At 38.0% G+C, this 16,982-nt stretch overlaps 1 protein-coding gene across 1 annotated transcript in view; it reads right to left on the bottom strand.

Annotated features, from left to right (window-relative positions):
- Window positions 1–354: 354 nt before the first annotated feature.
- ADAM7 (ADAM metallopeptidase domain 7) overlaps window positions 355–16,982 on the bottom strand; it is a 55,642-nt gene continuing 39,014 nt past the window's right edge. The window contains exons 17-22 of the mRNA XM_068973626.1: window positions 14,985–15,065; window positions 13,475–13,553; window positions 12,461–12,566; window positions 11,978–12,077; window positions 6,300–6,356; window positions 355–486 (exon numbers count right to left, since the gene is read on the bottom strand). Coding sequence (XP_068829727.1) covers window positions 355–486; window positions 6,300–6,356; window positions 11,978–12,077; window positions 12,461–12,566; window positions 13,475–13,553; window positions 14,985–15,065 — 555 coding nt within the window. The remainder of the gene's footprint in view (window positions 487–6,299; window positions 6,357–11,977; window positions 12,078–12,460; window positions 12,567–13,474; window positions 13,554–14,984; window positions 15,066–16,982) is intronic.

The raw sequence follows: 16,982 nt of genomic DNA, 5'->3' as shown, positions 1-16,982 counted from the left end.
CTTTTCAGCGATATGCTCTTTATTTTCTCCCTCAACCCACGAGCCTGGCAGACAGGGAAGTTTTGTCTGTCAAAATTCACCCAGAGCTACTTCCTTAATAATCAGGAAGAGGACTTTAACAAAATTCTTAGTGAGTTAGTTTAAAGTCACTGTTTCCTACGACTGGTGTCTAACAAAGGAATGGAATCAGGCTACCTGCTCGATTTAGTTTTCTATGTCGCCTCCTAGTGACCCTTTCTAGGAACTTCATTGATGGGTTATCAGGTACCAAGAGACATGCCACAGAAGTGGCAGGGAAATGTTTCGCTTTCCTCAGAATGATTTCACAATTTTAGCACATCCAAAGTCCATTTTTTAAATTCCACAATCACCTATCAGTCCAGATGCATTGATAAAGAGGCAGTGTGGCTCTATATCTGGTTGATATTTGAGAAGACAGTCAGTGAATTCTCTGTAATCACTGTTCGCATCCAGGAATTCAACCAACTGTGGATGAAAAAACATTGAAAAAATAAATTCGAAAGTTCCAAAAGGCAAAAATTGAATTTTCCACATCTCAGCTATTATTTATGTAGCATTTACATTGTATTTATAACTATTAACAAAGGTACTATTTTCTTTGCGTTAAGTATTATAAGTAATATAGAAATGATTTAAAGTATGCATTTGCATTGCATAAGTCTTAGACGCTCAGTCTTGTTAGTCGCTCAGTCTTGTTAGTTGCTTAGTCTTGTCTGATTCTTTGCGACCCTACGGACTGTAGCCTGCCAGGAGCCTCTGTCCATGGAATTTCCCAGGCAGGAATACTGGAGTGGGTAGCTATTCCCTTTTCTATGGGATCTTCCAGATCCAGAGCTTGAACCCAAGTGTCCTGCATAGCAGGTGAATTCTTTACCATCTGAACCACCAGGGAAGCCCATAGGTTGCATGCAAATAATAGGAAAAAAAAAAGGGAACAACTTCACCATTTTATGTAAGCTACTTGAGCTTGGGAGGAGGTTAGTCTCCCGGGGGAGCCTGGAACTAATTGTCCGTTGATACCCAAGGAGGACTGTAATGGATGCTACTGGGACTGTTGCGTTTGTTTTAGTTTGTGTTGTCACCACTGCAGTCCTAGACTTCCCTGGTGGCTCAGATGGTAAAAAATCTGTGTGCAATTCAGGAGACCTGGGCTCTATACCTGAGTTGGGAAGGTCCCCTGGAGAAGGGAATGGCTCACTGCAGTCCTGGCAGGACTGATGTAAAAATATACTTGATATTCCTCGCCACCATAACATTTAGATAATATAGTGTAACAAATATAGATTTTAATTTATTTTTTCAGAGGATATTTTAAAATGACTTGCAGAAACTTACATTGCAGAATTCATCCCCTGCCCATCCTTCACCCTTTGAGATGTACAGCCACTAGTATCTCTGATCAATTTGACTTCTTTTTTATATTTTATACTGTTTTTTCTATGGGGTTCCCTGATCCTGCATCACTCAGTGGTTGGAGATTTGGGCACTGGTTTTGTCCAAACGCTGGGAGCCTATACACCTTTGGCCCTCAGCCACTGATCTGCATGTGGGCTGGGGAGCATAGTCAGGGTTCAGCTGGGTTTCGCTCCAGTCTTGGAGTTTCCTCTTTGTGGTGTTCTCCTGAGTACTCAATGCCCAGGCAGGTCTTTCCCCAGTTACCTGGGAGGATGTGGGAGGATCATCAAACCTACCATGCTTCTCCTATGCCCACATCCTTTTTGTACCATTTCAGGCTGGTCCACTCTCACCCTCTTCGTGATTACAACTTCAGTCTAACTAAGGTGCATCTTTGTCCTGTTTGTTTCCTATTGGCACTTTTAAAAATAAATTAATAAATAATTAATTAATAATTAAGTCTTATAAGTGGAATATAGTTGCTTTACATGGCTGTGTCAGTTTCTGCTGTACAACAAAGTGAGTCAGCCATATGCATACACATATCCCTCCTTTTGGGGATTTCCTTCCCATTTAAGTCACCACAGAGCACTGAGTAGAGTACTGTGCTATATACACACACTGAGTAGTGTGTTCCCTGTGTTATACAATAGGTTCTCATGGCTGATATACGGTTTGAATTTCTTCTTCCCAACCCACAATGGCCCACTGAGTGTCATTTAAAAATATATAAATGCAAAATTAGATAAAAGGTCTTAGCGGCACATGTGATGGGCCCTGAAGAGCCCCAGATTCGTCAGCTTCCAGATAAATCCACCTCTGTCCAGGTCAGAGGGAACTTGACCTAAGTGCAGAGAACCAGTCCAGCATCTCAAGACACAACATTCCAAGCTGGTAGCAAGTTCAGTCTAAGCTGAGGCATTAATAAGGGTTGTTTATTCATGACTGGACAGCAAGATCTTCAGGGGGCTGAAGTGAAGGGCAGAGTTGCTAAGATAGTAGGTCTAGCAGGTGTGTCCATTCCAAGGAGGAGCCTTGACCGTGCTTGTGGATTCAAGGGATAGGATTCAAACCCTGGGGAAATGACAAGAGCCAGAAGTTTTAGGGCTATAAAATAGTAACTGATCCGCAGCCAGAGACAGAACTCTGTCTACAAGGGGACCACTGGTTAGAGGTAGGTGTGAAAATGCTTCTGAGTCTGTAGACAGTATTAGAAGAAGATCCCTAGGAAATAGAGCAGAGAGAGGGATTTGAAACGAATGTAAAGTCTTGAAGGCCTAGGGTGAGTGATATGGACGAGCATGATGAATATTACTTAAAATTAAAAAGAAGCTTAATTGTCAGAAGGCTCCTGGGGTTGTTTGAAAAACAGGGCAGCAGATTAGAAGTCTAGAATGATTATCTAGGCAGGAAGCAATGAAGTGGGAGGACTTAAGGAATTCCAAACATTTATAATTGGAGAGGGAGAAATTTGAAAAAAAAAAAAATCACTAGAAATTGGTAGTTAGTTGAATGTGGAGCCCAGGACAGAAGAAATGAGTGATGATGGAGAGTTTCCTGAAAGAGATGTGGGAACAATAAGGAAAGTAACAAATCAAAAACAAAATATGATTATTTTAAAGGGAGAATAAGATATCACCAAAATGTATATTGTTCATCAACACATGCATTGTTCAAGGGACTGGAATATGTGAACATCTCTCCATTTTGTCCATGAAAAAAAAAAAACAATTTATAGTTGATATACAAATGTTGTGTTAGTTTCAGATGTACAGCAAAGTGAATCAGTTGTACATATACATATATCCACTTTTTTATATTTTTCCCATATAAGTCATTACAGAATATTGAACAGTTATCAATTTTTATATAGATATGTGTGTATATGTCAATTCCAATCTCCCGATTTATCCTTCCCCCCAGCCCCGTAATCATGTTTGTTTTCTACATCTGTGAGTCTATTTCTGTAAATAAGCTCATTTATACCACTTTTTTAGACTTCACATATAAGCAGTATCACATGATATTTGTCTTGGACATGAAGATTATTGCTTGCTTTAATGAGGCTAGTGTATATGATACAGAATTTTTCTTTTTTTCAAAAATTTACATAAAATGTTTCAATTAGCATGTTTTGCTTTAAGCATGCATTTATCAGTATTCTTTCTCAAGGAATGGCTTTAATAAGAACAGATGCTTACTGAAAGCACACTAGGTATAAAGTGCTGAGTCACTGCATCCTTTGCTGATTTAACTAGCTCCTCCCATCAACCAGTCAACATTGCAACAGAAATTCACCAGGAACAGCCAGCTTTCTTCTTTCATTTGCAGCTTTTATTTCATTGAATCAGAAAATTTGCATTTAGCACTTAAAAACTTTATTTCAGTAAATGAAAAAATCATTGCAGATAGCTTGAGCAGTTAAGAAAAAAGAAAATAGAGAATATAGGAGAAAATGATGAGATGCACCCTTATAAGAAAGAGCTGAAATCATTCCCAGGACAATCCCACATTCCAAAATCAAATGGAAACAGCACAGAAATGCCACACTGGAGTGCTCAAACCCATATATTGCAAGGATCTCAAAAGCCTTCAAGGGAAATTGTATTTCCTCTCTGCTGGAGTCAATTTTTTGAAAATTTTGTACGTCTATGAGTTTTCTGGCTAGTTCTTAAAGAAGTCTAAAAAATTAAGGAAGTTAGAATTGACTTCTTGGCTTTTTGAATGACCAGGAGAGCTTCATGTTCTCTTTGGCCACCCTCACAAGTTTAAGAAAGATATGGTAGCTGAAGTGACTATTCTTTTTCCTCCTTCACCGATAGGGAATGATCAGAACAGCCATTGACCTTTTAATTAGGTAGTGGAATCTGATGCTTCCTGCATGGATTTCCTTGGCATCTCTGCAGGAGAGAACTTTATTTAAACCATAATTAGTGGTAATTATGAAGTACTTTTACGTTCCCAAAGAAATAACCTGTAATAAAAGATGTTTTCCTTCTTAGACACAACATTGTAATTTACTTCCAAGTTTTGACTCATGTTTTAAATAATTAGATTACTATTTTGTAAGAACATACTAGCGCAAGAAGAGTACTTATTGCTGTATGACGCTAAAGGAGCATGTGAAAAGGGATAGTTTTTTTTGTATGTTAGCATATGTCTAAGCCACAGGTTGTGAATTCTACAAGTAAATGTTATAGAAAGATGCTGTTTCTCTTCATCGTGTTCTGTCTGGATAAAGAACAGCAGAGAAACTATCAGAATTTGTGTAGCAAATATCTAAGGAAGGTTAAGAAGATCTTGCTTCCAGGATCCTCAGCCTAGCCTCGCACAGCCATTTTGGATATCCAATTTCAAGCTCTAAATAAAAAGAGATGGTTAAAAATGAATTATTTTCTGCAAAATCTATAAGCATGTTATATTTCAGTGACTCATTTATATCTGCTCATTACAGTAACCTTTTCACATTCTGTTTGTACTACATTTATCCATGCTTTCCCAGATCTCCTTAGCCATGGCTGATTAAGCAGTTATTGTAAAATCGACCAGTCTGTCACAGAAGAAAGAAAGCCATTTTAATTTTTTTAATACAGAAAGGCAAACAGTCTGCTTGCCCTAAGGACCGTCTCTCTCCGCTCTCCAATATGAGGCCGCTTCATCTTTGTGGAGTGGAAGGATCGCTTGAAAACATTTCTGGCGGCTCAGCGGTAAAGAATCTGCCTGCCAATGCAAGAGACATGGGTTTGATCCCTGGCCCAGGGAAGATCCCACATGCAGCGGGGCAACTAAGACTGTGCACCTCAACTACTGAGCCCGTGCTCTAGAGCCCATGCTCTGCAACAAGGGAAGTCACTGCAATGAGAAGCCCGCACACCCCAACTAGAGAGGAGCCCCCGCTAGCCGCAGCTAAAGAAAAGCCTGCACAGCCTCAAAGACCTAGCACAGCCAAAAATAAAATAAATAAAATTATATTTAAAAAAAGAGCAAATTTCTAAAAAGCATTTCCTTCTCCATCCCAAAAGGGAAAGTGTAATGGGCAGGATTTCCAGCAAGAATGCTTTCTAGGGAAAACCCTCCTATTAACCCAGTACTTTGTAAAGACTCAAGAAAAGCCAATGAATGGATAAATGAGGGAATGAAAACAAAAACTCTAAAATGTAGTCACAGTCACACAATGCTCTTTTGTCTCCCTTTGGCAAAAAATACAAATTTTTGATTAATTTTCTATCATTAGACATAGTCATTCAAAATAAAAATTATCCATCAGGTTTAGTGAATTATTGATTTTTAAGTGAAAGCTTTAGCAAAGCAATCATGAAGCAAACTGTTCCATTAGAAAGGATAACTTTTCTATAATTGTTTAATTGCTCAGTCATGTTGGACTCTTTGCAACCCCATGGACGGTAGTCCGCCAGGCTCCTCTGTCCATGAGATTTCCCAGGCAAGAATACTGGAGTGGGTTGCCATTTCCTCCTCCAGGGGATCTTCTTGAACCAGGGATCAAACTCTCATCTCCTGTGTTGGCAGGCAGATTCTTTACCACTGAACCACCAGGGGAGCCCATTTTCTATGATTACCAGTACTATCATATCTTTATTTTGTTTTCGTTATTATTTCCAAAATGTATTCAGACTCTGACATTGTTAAATTCTAGCTTGCTCCTTTGGTAAGGTTGAAAACTCCTGGACTAAAATGAGCACTGCTGAATTATCTGTGAGACATTTAAGCACATCATGGAAAACAATTTTAATCACCTCAATCTTTTGATAAGAACAGAGAATCTCTCCAATCAATGAGTAGGCAAAAAAAAAAAAAAAAAAAAAAAACCCACAAAAATAAGCTAGCATTTGAAAAGGAGGGGACGATTTGATGTGGGAACTTACCATTTGGGCGCTTGAATTGGAATTTGCCATTCCTCTGTGCTCTTTATTTGCAGATTTCTATAATAAACATTTTGTTGTGTCAGGAACTGAACCAGAAGAAATCATACACAGAAATACATACACACTCAGACCACCCCTTTTTGATCCATGAAAAACTAAGCCTGTGTAGGAATGAAGTGGGCAAAGGTGGGTGAGGGTGGGGGTAGTACTGGTTAAGTGACGTTTTATCAGAAACCATGTTTTCTTCTTAGCCTTGCTGTAACTCCAACAGACAGTGCCACCCTGCCTGTCCAGCACTCTCTGAGACCCTTTTGTGTGATATGAGGATTCTGTGAAGCCACAGACTGAACACTATCTTGGTCACCCCCTTCTATCCATTAAAGAATGCATAATGAGAATTGCTGATTTTATAGAGATATAGTTGAGCATCTTGGTGATTAGCACCCAGCTCTAAATAATACATGTTTATGTGTACTTGAGGATACAGGTGCAGATAAAGACTCCAGTGGTTCAGGTGATCTTAGAGACCCTGTAATCTCTCTCTTCTTTTTGAATCTAAGTAAATGATGACTTCAGGAAGTAAGCCCATTAAAGACACTGGAGATTATGAGATATTGGCGCATATCAGAGATTGCATGATTCACTCAAATTTCCTGTCATGAATAATCATCTCCTAAAGAAGGCTGAGCACTGAAGAATTGATGCTTTTGAACTGTGGTGCTGGAGAAGATTCTTGAGAGTCCCTTGAACTGCAAGGAGATCCAACCAGTCAATCCTAAAGGAAATCAACCCTGAACATTGGAAAGACTGATGCTGAAGCTCCAATACTTTGGACACCTGATGCACAGAGCTGACTCACTGGAAAAGACCCTGATGCTGGGAAAGACTGAGGGCAGAATGAGAAGGGGAAGAAGAGGGTGAGATGGTAAGATGGCATCACTGACTCAATGGACATGAGTTTGAGCAAGCTCCAGGAGATAGTGAAGAACAGGGAAGACTGGCATGCTGCAATCCATGGAGTAGCAAAGAGTCAGACATGGCTGAGCGACTGAGTAACAATAAGGTGGTAAAAATTATAATGGAAACCTATAAATCTGAGCTAAGGAAAAATATCTGGGCTCATTTATCTTAAAGAAAGATGTATTTTACTTCTCTGCTTTCCTACTTGAGGAAAGTAATGTCTCTGTTTTGGCTCCATGTCTCTCATGCACGTATGCTGATTTAGCTAACTGGTTTCTCTGTCATCAATACTAATTCGGGAAACACACCTCCTCAGTTAGTGGAAAGCCCTCTGCTGCTCACGGCCTCTCTGGAAGCCATCATTCAACTTGACCCCTGAGAAGCAGAGCTGGGTCTAGAGCAGGGTGAGCAAGGCATTTGTCCCAGGAATAACATTTAAGGGCTACAGACAAACTCTGTGATCACAGTAAATAACATGTTACTGTGTTTTTTCACAAAAAAATCAGAACTAATTCCCAAGAATTCATGATGAGACGGTCAGTGTTTTAAATAAAGACAGCATCTGTGTACTTAACAGGAGTCATTGTACTCCTATCACCGTAATCCCAGCCTTGCCAAGAAGTTCCTATTTCTGCCCAGAGTCAGAGAGCTGTGTTATATCACTGGACCTTTTCAAGGAACTGATGAGTGGTTAAGTGGCACCAAGATTATTAGTGACATGGACACAGATTAGCACAACCAATAGAGAGGGGGGACATACCAAAGTGATGTAGTGCGGACTGGAGAAGCTGGTTGGAAGTTTCTCCAAGGACTCTGTGGTTCTTTGCTGCTGCTGAAAAGAGATACTCTTAAGCCTTCAGTTAATGCTCAAATAGGACTATTTCCCATGCCTAAAAAATCATTTTTCGAGTCCTCCCTAGAATATAGTCTTAGTAAATGTACAATTGTTGAAACACACAGAGATAACATTCTTGCATATGTTGTTCTCTTGTGAAGGATGAGTCTAAGAACCTACCTATAAAGCAATCATACTTTAAAGAGTGGGAGTTTCTTTGCATGTGTTAGTGCTAAGTTATTTCAGACTTTTTGAGACCCCATGGACTGCAGCCCACCAGGCTCCAATGTCCATGAGATTCTCCAGACAAGAATAACTAGAATGCATTGCCATGCCTTCCTCCAGGGGATCTTCCTGACCCAGGGTTTGAACCCATATCTCTGTATGTCTCCTGCATTGCAGGCAGATTCTTTACCACTAGTGCCACCTGGGAAGCCCAGGAGTTTCTTTACGTTCTGGCCTAAGTTACCCTTTGTTAAGTGCTGTCTCTTAACCCTCAGTGGTTTTTATAATACAATCAGAAAGAATGGTTCAGTGGAAACAGAACTAGGGAGAGGCCCTGGGTCCCAAAAATCTAACCAAGCATCATTAACGTAACTGAAAAAGGATCCCAAACACCATCTTTCCCCAAATCACAGTTTTCCTAAGAACTAGCCTTTTGATGGGTAACTAATGTATCAAACAGGCATCAGTTGAATAATTATTATTTATATAATTTTATGACAGATAATACAAAAAGCCTAAACAAGAGATGCAAGGACTCAAACTGTCCTATAAAATCTGCTGCTGCTGCTGCTAAGTCACTTCAGTCATGTCCAACTCTGTGCAACTCCATAAACAACAGCCCGCCAGACACCTCCGTCCCTGGGATTCTCCAGGCAAGAACACTGGAGTGGGTTGCCATTTCCTTCTCCAATGCATGAAAGTGAAAAGTGAAAGTGAAGTCGTTCAGTCATGTCCAACTCTTAGTGACCCCATGGACTGCAGCCCACCTGGCTCCTCGGTCCATGGAATTTTCCAGGCAAGAGGACCAGAGTGGGTTGCCATTGCCTTCTCCGGTCCTGTACAATCTACACTTAAATGTATCATGCTATGTGCATGTGTGTGCTCAGTCGCTTAGTCATATCTGACTCTTTGTGACTCCATGGACTGTAGCCCGCCAGGCTTCTCTGTCCATGGGATTCTCCAGGCAAGAATACTGGAGGGGTTGTCATTTCTTCCTCCTGGGGATCTTCATGAATTATGGATTGAAACTGCGTCTCTTAAGTTTGTTTCATTGGCAAGAAGATTCTTTACCACTGTGCTACCTGGGAAGCCTCATATTATTCTATATGGTTAAATTCAATCAAATATTTATTAAGCTCTTCTTCTAAGTTCCCCCATTTAACTAAAATTTTGGATATCTCTTAGGGATTTTGTATTCTAGAAGTGCAACAAATATGCCCCAGGCTCTATCTGAACCTCTGTTAACTATTTATCATTGATCATGTGGTCAGAGGATGAGATGGTTGGATAGCATCACTGACTCAATGGACATGAATCTGAGCAAACTCTGGGAGATAAGGGCTTCCCTGGTGGCTCAGATAGCAAAGAATCTGCCTGTAATGCAGAGACCCTGGTTCAATTCCTGGGTCGGGAAGATCCCCTAGAGAAGGGAATGCCTACCTACTCCAGTATTCTTGCCTGGAGAATTCCATGGACAGAGGACCCTGGTGGGCTACCGTCCATGGGACTGCAAAGATTCGGACATGGCATAGTGACCGAACAACAGCAACATATAGTCAGACTACCTTCTCCCAACTACCTTCTCTGAGAGTGAAACTGGTTTGCATGTTAATTTAAAGAAAATGCAATTGGGAAAGTTACTGCAATGGTGCGTGAGCATAGCAGATAATTAACAGACATTAGTGCTAAATATATACAAACACGGGGCTAAGTGCAGTTACATACAGTTTCTTATTTAACCCTGACATTGGCATCCTGTGTTTCCATATCAGAAAATCTCAGTGTAAGCTTAAAAAATTACCACACAATATTTTCTGTTCATCTGAGTGGACAATGAAGACTTGTTTCTTGGGGTCACTATTGTCATAATAAAATGTAAGAATGGATAAAAATGATAAATCATCTTATTACCACAGAAGGAGTATACAATCCTGAGTAAGAGAAGTTCAGTAAAAGCCTTTCTGCTATGTCATAGATATGTCCCTGGGGTATGGTGGGAGCTTGTTCTATAATACACAGGACTTATGGGAAAGGGAGAGTTGGGGCAAGCTCACTAACCAAAAAAAAAATTCCTAATTTTAAAACACTAACACCATTATATTTTCATTGGCATTTGCATCTATCAATAATCAGTTCATACTTCCTTCAAGAAATAGGTCCTTGTGGGCAGTTTCATTGGTATAATCTTGTCACCAAGTTTTCTTCATTGGTTATTTTTTTTTTTAAGAATGCTTTTGTAGCTTCCTAATCAGCACTCACACTTGTTTTCCCCCACTGAGCCAAATACATTGGAAATCATAACTATTGTTAAAGGTACTAAACAAGCCATGACTTGCTGGGATTTCTCCAGGACTGTCATCTTTCCCCCCACCCCCCCACCATGGATATTATTTTAATAAGCTTTCCCTTTAAAGTAAAAAGATACACAAAGAAATATATGAATAGAAAGTGTGGATATGGGTGAATTTTCACAAATGATCACATCTGGGTAACCAAACCCCACCAAGATCAAAAAAAGAACTTCACTGCCACCCCTTACCCCTCCCCACAAACCGCTCTTCCCTGTGATAACAACTACCCTGACATCTAATATCATAGACTGGTTTTGTCAGTTCGAACTTATGTAAGTTGAATTGTACAGTTTGCCTTTGAGTTTAACATGTTGTCTAGCAGTATGTTTGTGGTAGTAATACATCACCTACAATAATATGTTGTAAACATCAGTAGTTTGCCCATTTTTCCTTCTCTGTATTGTTCCATTGTATGAATATATAGTGAACTATTTTTTGTTACTAGATATTTGTATTATTTTTGCTTTTTGCAAATAATGCTGTTGGAACATTATTGTTAATGTTTTCTGATATGCACAAGTACCGCTTTCTGTTGAGTGTATTCATATGACCGAAATTGCTAGATTACAGGGAATGTGTAGGATCAGTTTTAGGCCATACACTCTATATATTCCCACTAATAATTGGCATTATCATCCTTATTCATCTCTAGTCATTTCATGAGAAAATACAATACAGATAAAAAAACATACACAAAACAGATTCATGGCTTAATGAAACATTTAAGGTAAATACCCTTGTAATTACTAAACTGATTAAGAAATTTCAAGTTTCCCATCGTTACTGCCACTCACTTCCTACCCCTCTAAATTAACCACTTTCCAAACTTAAAGTAATGACCTCCTCCTTGCATACAATTATACTTTCACACCTGAATATTTATCTCTCAACACTATACACTGTACATTTTTAATTTTTATGAGAAAAAGACTTTTCCCAATATTTTTCTGCCACTGATTTCTAACAGAATTTTATTTTGAGGACATATTTTGTATGATATCAACTCTTTCAGATTTATTAAGACTTGTCTTATATCTCAGTGGTGGTGTATATTTGTAATATTTTCCAGCTGTGCACAAATTAGTATTTTATTTAACCAATATATTCTGTTCAGAAATAATGCTTGATTTATTTGAGTTCTGCCATTCTTTCCTTCCCTATGTGTCAATAGAAGATCATTGATGTGGAATCATGTCAGCTATTCTTCTACATTTCCCACTTCACTTAGCTTAGGGATAGTTCACTTCAAACATACATATAGCTACTTTTGTAATTGATTAAAACTACTGCAATCAATATTTTCTTACATGTAGAGGATGAATATCAGGTAAGATGGGCTCATTCCTTGTCTGCTGCTCATCACCAAAGTATCCTTTATTCTCCACTCCTAGGGTTTCTCGAGGTGGGCTGTCAAGAAGGAACTGAATATTGATACCAGCTATAGTATGGGATAAGCCTGTGGTTAATAGTAAATCATCTAGGAGGTTTTTAAAAGACTGATTGATACTCATGTGCCACTCTATAACAATTACATCTGAAGGAGGAACCAAATTTAGTGTTAAAAACAACAACAAAAACAACAACTTGTAATTCTGATGTGCAGAGAAGTTGGGAACCATGGGGTTAACATCTGAATGAGAATGAAGTGTGTAAAGGCTCAACTTGTTACACTTTTACTTGGTCTTCAGTAAGAGGCTTATACCTTCTTCCCATCAAATATTCTTTGTGGCCACAAAGTTTATATTGTCTCGGTAATGGTCCCCTTCAACACATAAAGAATACAGACCTACCTTTGAACTTGCTTCAACCTAATACATTTTTTGTAACGAATTAGTAATATGACAACCACAACACCAAAAATAACCAGGACAAGCACGACCACCAGGATGGAGATATCTGTAACATTAAAACACATGAGCTTCAACCAAGACATCAACCTTGGAACAATGGAATCTTAACATTTAACTGAGAAGTTACAGTTATGTTTCTGTCTTCCTTGAAGGACTTTAATTCTACCCTCCTCTGTTTTTTTTTTTTTAATAAAGTCAAAGACCAGGGCATTGTACAAATTATTATCTGTATTAGGAATGGACACTCCACCCAAGATTCCATTATGTTTAAGAGAATCCCAGTTAGTGGGAAAACTTGGGTTATCAGTGATTAACTGACTATAGAAAAGGCCTTACTGGGTTAAGGGTTCTTAGAGGAACTAATCCACATTTAAGTGGAAAAAGATACATTTATTCTAGATCAATTGTAGTAAATTCAAACTTGCATATTTAAACATTAACAATAAGAAAAATATCATACAAATCCATACAGAAATACAACACATGTGTAGCAGACCTGGTATATAAGCAGAAAGTATTTTCACTGGTGAGATTTCTGATATATGCAAGATATTATGTATACACACTTTGTTGTTTTATTGTTTAGTCGCTAAGTCGTGTCCAACCCTTTGTGACCCCATGGACTGTAGCCTGCCAGGCTCCTCTGTGCATGGGATTTCCCAGGCAAAAATACTGGAGTCAGTTGCCATTTCCTATCCCAGGGGATCTTCCCAACGCAGGGATCAAACCCATGTCTCCTGCATTGGCAGGTGAAATCTTTACCACCCAGCCACCAGGCAAGCCCCTATATATTTTTTAATGATTATTATTTATTTACTTTTTGGTCACAGTTCACAGAATGCAGAACTTCCCTGACCAAGGATCGAACCTATGCCCCTTTCAGTGGAAGCACAGAGTCTTAGCCACAGGACCACCAGGACGTTCTAAGATAGTATATTATTCCGGGATACTCACTGGTAACATTTAAGGTTTCCTCCCATTCCGTAGATGCCTGAATTCCCTCGCACTGACACTCAAATTCACCATCATCCACCTGGAAGAGCCATCAATCAAAGAATTCATCACATGACTGACATAAAACTTGTGTTTTCCACCTCATTCAGCTTAGTGTTCACACACACCCAAAATACACACACCCACACCCTCATGAACTTTTTATTAATTAACTAATCCAAAATCAAGGTTGGGAAAAATAAGACAATAAAATACAAGGAGCAGCTATCTGAAGATGGCCTTGGAGCAAGAGAAGGATTCTGACAAATTTGAAACTGAATGAACCAGATGGTTTGGCTTATCTTTCCAGAAGCCATCAGTCCTATTGAATGAATAGCTCTTGCTAAAGTTGGGCATATCATAGACAAAGAGAAGACTTGAACTAGATTTAGTGAGATGACATTAATGTGAGAAAAAAAAAAAAAGCAGTGGCATAAATGTTTACTTCATCCAAAAGCATCGTGTAATGGTTATGGACATACACTGTTCCTATACTGAAAGCTGAGCTTTTCCTTTCATAGAATATCAGTGTGATTGCTTCACAATCTCTAAAAGAGGGCATAGGAATAGTACTTATCTTTTAATGTGATTATGAAACTTTTAAAATTTAATATATACATAAAACTCTTGAAAGAGTACAGTTCTATATAAGTGTTATTGATTAATTTGATTTAGGAAAGATGTTACCCACAAAAGCAAACTGCTAGATACTGCTAGTATTGAACAGCATCAAAATGAGTGAAAAAATTGTTGCTTTTTTTGTTTGTTGTTTGTTTTTCTCAAAAGCTTTGGGCTAATGTTTGGTGATGGACAGGGAGGCCTGGCGTGCTGCGATTCATGGGGTCGCAAAGAGTCGGACACGACTGAGCTACTGAACTGAACTGAACTGAACGTTAATACTGGTATAATTTAACTGTAAGAGAAACTATGATAGATACAACTTTTTTAAAAGATTTTTTGGGAAGTAGATCATTTTTAAAGTCTTTATTGAATTTGTTACAATATTGCTTCTGTTTTATGTTTTGGGTTTTGGGGCAAGAGGCATGTGGGATCTCAGTTCCCTGATGAGGGATTGAACCTGCATCTCTTGTATTGGAAGGTGAAGTCTTAAGGTCTTAGCCATAGGCTGCCAAGGAAGTCCCAATAGACCCAACTTTAAACTTTTGGTTTAAACTTCATACATACATAAATTACTGGGTTTCTAGATTACCAGTCCAATAAGACATATACTTGCAGTATTGGCATTATCTATATATAACACTTGGTTTGGCTCTTTGGTTCAGTATTATTAATGCATCAAAAAATATGGATCCCAAATGCATATTTGATTTAAAAATCACCAAGCATACGTATATACATATATATACACACACTCATGGGTGCACCTGTACTTATACACAGGCTTGGGAATGAAGTCTTGTGCAAACAAGTGACTGGTAAGACATCAATTTAAAAAGGAGTCAAACCTTACAGAATTTTCATTGCACTGAGCAGAGCAATCAGTTGAATTGTAGGCCTTTTCAATAGTCACGCATTCACCATTGCTGCACACCTAGAAATGAAGTCATCAAGATCAATTAGAATTACTCACTCAGAATTTGCATTATTTGTCCTAATGAAAAACCACATGTAGAGTCTTCTGTTGAAGAGGAAATCTTCTATAAATGTTAAGTGGGTATTTGAAAAAAAACCACTGTACAGTCAAATATTGTTGTATACAAATACATTAATCATTATAATGTCTATGTCCTCATGACTTCTTCAAATGTTAACCTATCAATGATTCCACCATTGTAATTGCAGCAATTTCTTCTATTATTTCTACCACATTTTCTTCTAATTTGATGTTTGTTTGTTATATCATGTTTGTTATATCATAGTTGCTAGCTGGGCATTTTGTCAATATCCATTAATCTTATCATTATGATTTATACTTATTAATTTTGTTTTAAATTATGCTTTTGGGGGGGTAAGTTTTATGACCAAATTACTGCTATTGCTCTTGGTTATTATCTGGCTTATCTTAGCTCATTTATTTGCAAAGAGTCAGACACGATTAAGGGACTAAACAAACAGTTTCTCTATCTAGAATTCCTATTAAATCTGTCTCAGATTTCTTAGAACTTCATTTCTTACTTTAATTCACTTTCTTTTCTTTTTAGAAACTTCATCTTAGTTTTCTTTTTTAAGAAGAATAGCTTTCAATTTACTGATTTTTTATAATTTTGATTCCATGGCTTACGGGATAAATTGCATAAAAGCAATTGTGATTCATTTTGTACTCTGAAGGCAGTGCTTCTGGATTTCAAATTGTATCATTTTTGTAAATTTAGTACCCTTTTTAAAAATTTTTAAATAATAGCATCTTTTTTTTTTAATTAACTTTAGTGGCACATAGTTGCTTTATAGTGTTATATTTATTATATGTTATATATAATATATATGTTATGTTTCTTCTATGCTGCTATATAATGTTATATAGCCATTAAAATATACATTTAATTTATTTCTAAAGGATTTTCCTCTTTCTAAAAGTGTGTCCGTTTCACAGGAACTATCATCTCTGATTGCTCAGACTGTCTCCTTTGTTCACCATCCTGGTTTCTTTCATGGCTGTTTTCCAGTCTTCTTTCCTTATGTTTACGGAATGGGTTTTCTATATACATGATTAAACACTGAGAAACTTTGTTTTAAAACCCATGCTGACCTCTTTTCAAGGATTTCAGGCTCAACCAAAGGAAAATAATGAGATGTTCCTTATTTTTATTTTGCAATTCTGAATGTTTACTAAAGAGATAGCTACAGAGACCAATTTTGAGCAGTTCTGTATGAGAGAATGAACCAACGAATTTCCTCTTTTCTCTTATTCTCTCTGCAGTCTACTATCTTTCTATCTTACCTTCTTTTCCCTTTAATTTTTTTGTGTTTTTTTTTCTTATCTATGTTGTAAATTCTGTAGTATGACTAAGGAAAAGGGCACTTAGGTATTTAAATTGACCAAGAAAGAATAACTGCTAAGAGAAACTAAAATGCTTTTAAGGCATTTGAAGTTCCTCATGTCTAAAAAACTAGTAACTCAGTGTAAATATGAAAATGGCAAATTCTGTAGATAGTGTCTTTGTGGTATCTCTATAGACTGGCGTTTGCTATGCACAGCTTCCCTTATGAGGAACTGGTTTAAGAACCGACAGCGTTATGAGCAGTGCGCTTCTGCACTAAGCTTTCTCTTGAAGGAAGCAGGTACTCTGTGCGGTGCTGGTGCCTAGTCACAGTGTGTTTGCACCGTCACCAAATGTTCCTTAACCATTGCTCCCCTTTCAACCTCTGTTTAATCCTAGTCACTCTATGAAGGGGACCTCATACTTTTGCTTGATACCTCTGGCTGATTTTCCTTACCTGAAATGAACAGAAAATTATTTGGTAGTTTCTTTAAACTGATGCCTCACACACTCTGTTATTGAAAGCTCTC

The sequence above is a fragment of the Capricornis sumatraensis genome, chromosome 6 (genome assembly GCF_032405125.1).
Source record: "Capricornis sumatraensis isolate serow.1 chromosome 6, serow.2, whole genome shotgun sequence".
Taxonomy (NCBI): Eukaryota; Metazoa; Chordata; class Mammalia; order Artiodactyla; family Bovidae; genus Capricornis; species Capricornis sumatraensis.
The sequence above is the reverse complement of the archived record's forward strand: the minus strand, read 5'-3'. Positions and strand labels throughout refer to the sequence as shown.